Source organism: Ziziphus jujuba, chromosome 6 (genome assembly GCF_031755915.1).
Source record: "Ziziphus jujuba cultivar Dongzao chromosome 6, ASM3175591v1".
NCBI lineage: Eukaryota > Viridiplantae > Streptophyta > Magnoliopsida > Rosales > Rhamnaceae > Ziziphus > Ziziphus jujuba.
In genome coordinates, this window is record NC_083384.1 from 9,835,555 (window position 1) to 9,845,946 (window position 10,392).

General features: G+C 31.0%; 1 protein-coding gene and 1 long non-coding RNA gene across 2 annotated transcripts; both read left to right on the forward strand.

Annotated features, from left to right (window-relative positions):
• Positions 1-424: 424 nt before the first annotated feature.
• LOC132804174 (uncharacterized) lies at positions 425-3,706 on the forward strand. The gene is made up of 2 exons (XR_009639347.1): positions 425-628; positions 3,420-3,706. It is a non-coding gene; the product is annotated as an uncharacterized LOC132804174 (long non-coding RNA).
• A 2,517-nt stretch (positions 3,707-6,223) lies between these two features.
• LOC107431021 (CBL-interacting serine/threonine-protein kinase 14) lies at positions 6,224-8,469 on the forward strand. Its single transcript, XM_016041899.4, has one exon. It carries the CDS (start codon positions 6,691-6,693, stop codon positions 7,996-7,998), a length of 1,308 nt encoding a protein of 435 aa, XP_015897385.2. The 5' UTR covers positions 6,224-6,690; the 3' UTR covers positions 7,999-8,469.
• The last annotated feature ends 1,923 nt before the right edge of the window (positions 8,470-10,392 follow it).

A 10,392-nucleotide genomic window follows, 5' to 3' on the forward strand; every position in this document is an offset into this window, starting at 1 on the left:
TACTAGTCTATGGACTCATGATAACGTGTACTCCGTAACGGGATCTCGGTCAATGTGAAACTCCATCAGGAGAAAAAAGTCAATATTTGACTCCTTCTCGGTCAACAACGGTCAAAACCCGATCAACCTTGGTCAAATTTTAGAAATTCCGATGCACTTCGAGACAGGGTGTTACATACGTACCATACCATTGTTCATTTTGTTTTCATTTGAACTTGGTCTAAGTTATATACAATATTCAAGTGCGGATGGACCACATGATTTTTCATTTTCATGGCCCACATTGACACAGAAGTTGTATATATATATATATATATATATGTATTTTTTTTGGTAATAATATATTTGTATATCTATATACACTAGAAAATTTGCAAATATCATCTTAATTACTTGTTAAATATATAGATACATTCAACAATACATAACTGATTTATTTTTTTTTAAAAAAAATGTATTAAGTGATGACCATACAATATATATATATATATATATATATATATGGAAAATGTGTGTACTCGTGAATTCTCTCACAATGCCTGACTGTAGGGACACTCAAATGTGAATAGCAGGTCGTGGAGTGCAGTTAAAGAGATGGGGCAGAAGCAGTCAGTACTTGAACAAGAAGGTTAATTTACTTTGCCTTTACGCATGAAATTGGAGTGTGATGTATATGCATGGCTTCGGGGATATGTCTATTGTCTAATCCCATATTTCTTGCTAAACAGTCAATATCTGAAATTGCTATATTACCTCTTTCAAAATTTCCCAACTTTCCTTACTCCTTTTCTTTTTAAATTTGATAATATACATATATATATATATATATATATATATATATATATATATATAAGTGCATTTAGTTTTTCAAATAGAAATTTAGGGCGATATATGATGTAGTAGATGGAACAAGCAAGGCAAAAGAAAGAAACAAAATATATAAGAAAAGAAACGGTAGGCAATTTGGTTTTGAAAATATAAAATAACTCAAAAATAAACTAGCTAATTGAAGCGAATTTTAAAAATAACTTGTATAAATTTTAAAACTAACTAGTTTCCCTTAAAAGAAAAAAAAATAAAAATAAAATAAAAAAGGGTTTTAACTTCCGAACACATCTCTATAGTTTGTCTCGTCCAAACACTGAAAAACCCAACACATGTAGGTAAAAAAATCAAGTTTTAATATGTAAATTTATATGTATTTTTTCGTCAACAATTTGTGTATATCTGTATATTTGAGTATGTGTGAAGAACTAATTTTCAAAAACAACAATATATTGCTTTTTTCTTTTTTTTTTTTCCTCCTTTTTAAAAATAACAATAGGTTGCTTTATATACATCTAAAATTAATCTTGTCAAATTGGAATACTGGATAAGAAAAGGCAAAAAGGCAAAAGCGTCCAACAAGCTAATTCTAACCCCATGGGCCATACCTAACATCACAAAAGAATGTCTACACATAAATAATTGGAGTTAGATTGGAACAATATTCTGATTCAGACTACTCCTTTATAAACTTTCTCCAGATGGGTTTTAAATTAACCGCAAGCAATTCTTGTTTGTTTTTGCAAAAGCTCAACCACATATACAAGTATTCTTGCTTTCTTTTCATGAACATCAGCCACTTATTAAATCCAACCAAGGGACCCCCTAATTACATATGCATTTAACTGGCCACTGCTCAAAAGATAGAGACATTGGGCTTCAACTGTTTTCCTTATTTCACAATAATTCACACTTTGGGGTTTTTTCCATTGCAATTGTTAGAAGAAAATAGTATTAAAAGCCATCGATCATGAAAAGTCATGTTTCTCTAACCCAAATTGAATAAGCAACGACTACGTGTTAAGGGGCTTGCATTGTAAGGATGGATTATCTAAACATATCTTTATCAGTCATTTGGTTCTTTGTTAGCAAATTGGAATTTGACTTGTAAGATAATTATCTAAATGGAGAATTGATTGATTTAAAAAGAACTTTATTATTTTTGACAAGTTCACTTTTAAAAAGTTCATATATAGGTAAAAATGTAGTAATTAATATCATTTGATTTGATATAAATTCATTTTTAACTTTACTTTTTGAAAGTCAGGTTCTTATTTACAATGAATTTATTTATTCAATTTGTTGAATAAATAATGAATTTCCAAAAAAAAAGATAATTACTTTAAACTCTGTAATAATATGTTAAAGCTAATGGCTCGAAATTATAAAACCAAGTTTGAGAACTTTTTTTTTTTTTGATAAATTAAATCAAGTTTGAGAACTTGAATTGAGATTAATTAGTCACTCATGGAATCATATTTGAGTCACATTATGTATATTAACATTTCATAAAATGTCTCCATCTTAATATATTCTCCACAAGTTTCGACTAGATCACTTTTTAAATCTTCCAAGATGCATAATAAAAACTTTCATTTTCAATAATCTCATATTTGATCAAAATATAAAGCTCTCATTATCAAAGGCATTTATCAGTATCTTCTTTCATAATCCCCATTTTATAGTCTAATTGATCCAAATCTATATCCATGTCAAAATATTACTCAAATTGCCCTTGTAGATTGAAATCTTGATCTTCCATAACCAAATGAAACTCCAATGGCTTACCAAGTTATTGTGACATTAATTAATTTATTAAAGTCCAAACTCATTCCAAAAGATTTTTCACTTTTCCGTCAAATGGTTTACGGGTGCAGCAACCATTTTCAACGGGGACTACACATTCCATGTTCTTGCCATTGGGAATTGGGTGAAATATATAATAGGAGATGCATTTGCACAATAATTTAATTAACCTTACATTATGCACCAAAAAAATAATAATAATAATTAAACAATACATTCAGGTCAATGTGAATCTTACAAAACGATCTAATTTAGTAATTTTTATATTGTCTCGATGCAATGATTTACATGCATGTTTTTGTATCCCTTTTAAAATTGCTGAAATGCGGAGCCAATAATTTAACCATATCATATTAGGATTATTGAAGTATAATATTTCATATATTAGAAATGGTTTGTATATATAGTTGAGACATAGAAAGAAGGATTTATGAGTACAATCTAATTATCCATGTAATACATGTACGTGGGTAATAAGGTAATAGAAAGACACATAATAGAATAGTAAATTTAATCGTAAAGTTATTATTTTAATTTGGAACACATTTCTAATTTAGAATGACATATAAAAAAAATGCTTGAATATCACTTTAGTTGATAATTTTTTTTTTATCTAAATTCTAATTATTTAGAAAAAAAAAATTATAAAAAATAATCATCTATAATTATCAAATCATATAAATTTTATAGATTTGATAATTATAATATTGTTCAATAAAGTTCTTCCTCATAAATTTATTTACCATGTCATCTGTATATATATAAATGTGGCACATTGACTTTTGCAGATTACTTTGAGGGGTAGACGAATCCAACGTGCCAGCCAATTTTTTTTTTTTTTCTTTGAATTTTAGTTGGTTAAGGATGCTATTGCACAAGAAAATTGAAATTGAAATTAAGTTGAAACGTGTTTCGTTCACGTGTCTGCGTTCCCACGAAGGTGGAGTGGTGGACCAGAAGTGGGCATGGGATAGGTGTTCACATGGCTTGTATAATTTAACGGATTTTGTGTATCAGATTTTTTTTTTTTTGGGGAAAATTTATGTAGCCAATCAGTTGGAAAAGTTACAGATTATTTGACCTCTTTCATGTTGGTGCGAATAATATGTTGGCTTGCATTTTGGCCATTTAACGATACGGCCAATCCATATAGAGAATTTCACACTGGATCATTAGAAAGTCGGGGGAATTTCACTCTCAAATCAGGAAAATTATTCTTAAATCGTTTAAATTTAGTTTCCTAAATTTGATTGGTATTTTTATACTTCAAACTTTTATAAATGCTTGTTGAAATTTAAATGGAAAATATGTTTAAATGATCAAAATTAATTGTACACTTGGGACTACAATTTTAGAATTTATTAAATGCTAAAATAAGTTAATGCTTATTAACATTTAGCACTATTTGTTATTATAATTATCCTCATATTAATTAAAAATTAAGATCTAAAATTTTTAAGAAACAATTGAACTATCAATGTTTGAGAACGATCTATATATATATATATATATATATATATATATATATACACATCACTCATACATGTAATTTTCCAATTCTTTCAAATTCAATCAAAAAAAGGGGAGAAAAAATATTCCAAATAAACTCCCCAAAAAAGAAAATATCAAAACTATGAGAAATATTGCATGTGCTAGTGTTTTTTGTTGTTACAAGCGAATGGCATAAAGAGGATCTAAAATTTGAGAGAGACAGGTCTTCATAGGGCTCATAGCCCATAAATTTCATGTTTATCTTCCCTTTGCGGATCTAAATCTTAAGGAGTAAAATGGGATCTAGTTAAAAAGTTATTCTTGTTGTATCCTTAAAGCAAAGAATCATATATTGTTAAAGATTGAGTCCACTAATAAATAATTGCTTATCGCATCAATTCCTGGTATTAAGATAGCATTTCCCATCAAACAAGGCTAGCTTATTTATTTATTTTTGTTCAATATCTAACTAGGCTTATGTATATCTATATGTACAATGGTGCTCGATTGAAGACATTTTAAACATATTAAATTGAGAGCTTAATTATTTAGAATATTTAGAATTGGTTTAATTATATGTATTTGATATATGAATGTGAAAATATATACATATTCGTGAATGTAGTAAAAAGTCGTTTATCTAGGTTTTTCCGTTTTTGGACAAAAATAAAATCGAGGAACTACTTTCAAATGCTTGTACATATCTTTATTAATTCTTGAAGTTAAAAGGTACTTATTGATGTTTATAGCTTGTTTCTAAACTTTAACCCAAAACTCTAAGTAAAAGGTTTAGTTTTTACTGTATATAATTATGAATAAGGTGCATACAAATATGCTTTCAATGATCATTCAATTCCCATATAAATGATAAAGCTTAACCTATTTGATAAATTCAAAGGTGACAAAACACGAACCTTTTAAAAAGTAAATTGAATTTCACTGTATATGATATGACATCTATGAACGTAATGTTGGAAATATGATGATTTACATCTGCTGTTTGAGCCAATAATTAGTAATCTCTATTTTCTTTTTCTTTTTTTATTAAATTAAAACTCTCCATTAGTGGGCCCACGTGTCCTTGATGTCTCTATGGCTATGGGGTGACTGGTAGCTTAAAAGGTAGCTAAAACTTGTTCAACGTCCACTCTTTTTTTACTTTTCTGTACAAGTAGGCTTGCACATTATCTTTTTGGAAAATTTGCCTTTAGATTAAGTAGCTTTTGTCAAAGCCACCCCTATCAACTGTGGGTAAATTCTTCTCGAAGCATTGAATGTTGTTTCTACCATATTATCAATGAGGAAAGAATACAAAATAAATAAATAAATAAATAAAACAAAAAAGGAAGAAGAGGTGGATACTAATGAAATGAACTAAAAATTTAATTGACATAGTTGGAAAATCATATATAATCATTTTATTTTAATATAGAAAATATAGGATTGCAAAATTGGAAATTATTATCTGAAAAGAACCATGTGCTCTCCAGAAAATAATACAAATTATACTGAATTTTCCGTCATTGGATAAGGCCGTTATATTAGACAGATAGCCTGTTATTGTGACGTAATCAGAGGAGTTTGAAACTAACGAATAAACAGGAATTTTTTTTTTATTTTATAATTTTTTGGGATCAAAAAGAAATGAAAAGACAGGATAATTTAGAGTTTTTTTTTTTTTGGGTAAAAATTTAAAGTAATTAAAAATATACTAAGGCTGTTTCTGTAAATTCAAAGCATGAATGGTACACATGCTCGCTATCTATTGCTTAATTATTTCATACCATATGATAATAAGATATAACAAAACTTTATTTACGTTCCACAAAAACTTAAAAAAAAAAAAAAACAAAAGAACCGTACTGGTCCAGCAAAATGAAACTCAAACACGTGTGTGGCCACCGATTGATATGACGTCACTCTTTTACAGCGGTAATAATTATATAATATGTTAAAAAAAGAGAAAGTGAATCAAATTTGGTCAGAGAATATGAGAAACTTGACGTGTGTTGTCCAAACTTTACCGTCACGCGATTACTATGCTTGTTAAAGCCTTTTGCTGGAATGAACCACTTTAAATAGCGTGTTTAGTTCGTAGAACAGAGTTGTGTTGTCTCAAAACAAATAATTCGATTTCAAAAAACCAAAAAAAGAGGAAAAGTTTATCCAACTCCACTCAATTCAAATTGCTTATTTCTTAGCTATTCATATAATCAGATTATCTGCTCTTTGATTCACCAAAAAAAAAAAAAAAAAAAAGAGTATCTGCTCTTTGGCAACCGTCAAATCTTTTTTTCTTTTTCCAGTAGGAGTGGTTGTTAACAAAATCTGTTAGATAAGCCTCCGAAAATTCATATTGAAGGTTGCAACAGTCGAGCCCAACAAAGAAGCTTCTGGGTTTTGATTCAAAAAAAAGTTTGAGGTTTTTGTTTCACGATGAATTCTTTTTGGGGGTTAACCGGAAGAAGTTCTCGTAGGAAAGAAGATTAGTTGTTTTTTTTTTTTTTTATATCTTTTTCAAGGGGGAGAGTTTTTTTTTTTTTTTTTTTTTTCTTTTCTAGAAGAGCCATGCCGGAAATGATGAACGATTCCGACGACATTACGCCGGTGACAACCGGAGACGGTTCGACGGATATTATTAACCTGTTTGGGAAATACGAGCTCGGCAAGCTTCTTGGTTGTGGAGCTTTCGCGAAGGTGTTCCACGCCAGGAATATCGGAACGGGGCAGAGCGTGGCGATCAAAGCCGTTAGCAAACAAAAAATCTTGAAAAGCGGTTTGACGGCGAACGTTAAGAGAGAGATATCTATCATGCGCCGGCTGCGCCATCCAAACATCGTAAAACTGATAGAGGTCCTCGCGACCAAAACCAAGATTTACTTCGTCATGGAATTCGCGAAAGGCGGCGAGCTTTTCACAAAGGTCGCCAAGGGACGGTTCAGCGAGGATTTGAGCCGTCGATATTTCCAGCAGTTGATCGCGGCCGTCGGATATTGTCATTCACGAGGCATTTTCCATCGGGATTTGAAGCCGGAGAATCTTCTTCTGGACGAGAACTGGGACCTGAAAGTTTCGGATTTCGGACTCAGTGCCGTGACGGAGCAAGCCCAATCCGATGGTCTGCTCCACACTCTTTGCGGTACGCCAGCTTACGTGGCGCCTGAGATCCTGGCGAAGAAAGGCTATGATGGTGCTAAGGTGGACGTGTGGACATGCGGTGTCATACTCTACGTGCTCAACGCTGGGTATTTGCCTTTCAACGATCCGAACCTCATGGTGATGTATCGGAAAATTTACAAGGGAGACTTTCGGTATCCCAAATGGACGTCCCCTGATCTTCGACGCTTTATCTCTCGCTTGTTGGACACGAACCCTAAGACAAGGATCACTGTTGATCAAATCCTTCAGGACCCTTGGTTTACAAGGGGTTACAAAGAGGTTAATTTTTACTCGGAAAATTTTGACTTGAGTGACCAGGATAACGACAAGGGCCTCAACGCATTCGATTTAATCTCTTTCTCGTCCGGTTTTGATCTCTCCGGTTTGTTCTCTAACTCCGATATTTCGGACTGCGGGGAACGGTTCGTTTCGGCGGAGTCACCGCAGAGAATAGTCGAGAGGGTAGAGGAGGTGGGGAAATCGGTGGGCTTAGTGGTGATGAGGAAAGACGACTGGGCCGGTGCGAGATTGGAAGGGCATAATGGTAACTTCATTGCGGTCTTGGAGATTCACCGGTTAACGGAGAAGCTGGTCGTCGTTGAGGTCAAGGCGATGGAAAGAAACGATGGAATTACCGAGCAAATTTGGAAAGACAAGCTGAGGCCGCAACTTCGCGGTTTGATACATAACGCGGTAGAGCAAGTCTCTGGTAACTAGAACCGTCTTGATGAACTTTGACTTTAAATTGTTGCCATACTTGTAAAACGGAATTATTATTAATGTAAAATGTAAATAACAACAAAACCAATCGCTTACCGGGTTTCTTGTAATTTTGTTTTTGCCCGGTATGCAAATTGGAAAAAAAAAATCCAATTCCGGTTTGATTTGGCAAATGAAGAAAGCGGCTAGAGAAGGGATTCAATTGGGTTAAATTATGTAGGATGGTTGAGTACTGTAATTATTTATTTTCCTTTCAAAATTTTCTACAGAAGATTATGTACTATATAGAGGCCACTCCAATTCCAAGTCAGTAAAGAAGCCAAAAAAAAAAAAAGAAAAAAAAAAGAAATAAAAATAAAATCCTCTAGATTATTAATCCAGAAAAAAGGGCATTTTTCTGATCCTTGGAACTGTGAACTGTAGTCACTATTTTTCCAATGCATTGTAATGAATGTTTTTTCAAGTGTATATAGATTTGCTTGCAATTTGCAAATTTCTCCATTTTTTCTAATCCTTTTTTCTTTCGTACAATTATTGATGAAACTGCAGAGGAACTTAATGGAATGTGGTCCTAATTGACCAGATCCAGTGACAGATAGGGAAGCAAAGGAGGATCTGATTATTTTAATGGCGTGGGAATCCAATTTTATTATGGAATATAATATGGGAACCAACAAGGTGGATGCTGACCCACTTCATATCTGCCTTGTTTAATCCTTCAAAGATGGAAACCAGAAAATATAAAATTGAAAAAATGAAACGGAAACAAATGTTCTTGAACATAATTTGTTTTTTAGCTGGAACTTAAACATAATTTTCTGTCAATTTTAAAACCTTCCCATTATTGATATCAATTTTGGCAGTTGAAAATGATTGTATGAGGTAGTAAGATGGTCCACCGTCAAATTATTGTTTTCTTTTGCATAATTGCATATAAATTAGTCATCACGATGTTCTAATTATGTAGAGCGAAGAAATAGAGATGCATCTTCCATATAAAAAAGTGATAATAAGACAATTGTAGCAATAAAAAATTAAAAAAGTGATAAGAAGTCCAATTAATTAAAATTCCATTTTCATTATTTTTTTAAAGTGTTTGATAATCACCATGCATTAGTGTTAAGGATATAAATGGGCGGAGTCAAATTAAGTATTAGGATTTCAAATTCATACATAAAATTTTGAAATTAATTATTTAAAGTTAATTTTAATGGTTTATTAAAAGTTGGAGTTTAATTTAGCTTCATTCCTTACCAGATAGAAACCCAAAAATTTTGAATATATAAATTATTAAATATGTTTTCATCACTGTATTATTATTACATTTTATTTATTTCTTTAAATGTTTTATAAATTAAATATTAAAAATAATATTTATGTATTATAATTTTTTTATATATTTAAATTTATGATAAAATATTCTTGTACATGGATTAAAAAGAAAAAGAAAAAAGTGAACTCTAGCTGCTCCATGAACTATTTAACATTGACTTGGATATATATAAGTTTTATTTACTATTTAAGATTGGTCAATTTTTCATGGGTCAAGTTTAAACAAGCTTAAACCGAGCCAATTACGAGTGGATTTGAGCCGTTCGAATCCACCCTAGTCATTGTCATATCCGAATCACTAATTCCGTCAAGAAAAAGATTAAAAGTTAGATTTGACTTGAAGGCAGAGAGGACCACTTGCTCACTTCATCTTCCATACACATTTATTTTCTTTTTCCTAAACACATAAACCGCACTCCTGCAAAGCCTAGAATTTAAGTACGGAAGTCACAAAATAAAGGAACCCATCATTTTCATCATTGCAAAATTGAGATTATTAATTAATTTCTTAAAAAATCTAATTATGGGGTTGAGCTTCAGTTTTACAATTGACAATGCAACTATGGTCCTAACAGATATAAATTTCTACCGAAAACAAGAGTCCTAACAAATATAAATGATGTAACGTTTTTTTTTTTTTTAATTAATAGGTGTGAATGATTTGTAGGTTACTGGACCTAAACTGCATTCAATGTATTCCGTTTTGGATTTTTGAAAAAAACTTTTTGGAAAAAGTGAAGGAATCAACTTTTACTTTTACTTCCTTATATTTATTTTTTAGGAAAAAATAGAAAAAAAAAGTTTTATGCATTCTTAGTATTTTTTGAGTATGGTAATGTGCATAGAAAGTTGGTAGGGAAATTTTGATGGTGTGGAGTCAAAAGTTTTAAAATTTATTGTATTATGGAAGACAATTGTTAGAAAAACATCTATATTGATGGGAGGAAAATTATTTTAAAAAAATTATACCATACAGATTTTGAATTATTTTTCAATAAGCAGATTAAAGTTAAAAACATACAAGATTTCAATTTTATTTTATTAATTTTTTTATTTTTA

What these genes read in the sequence shown, in the direction of transcription:
- LOC107431021 (XM_016041899.4), top strand. Translation starts at nt 6,691, where the DNA reads ATGCCGGAAATGATGAACGATTCCGACGACATTACGCCGGTGACAACC.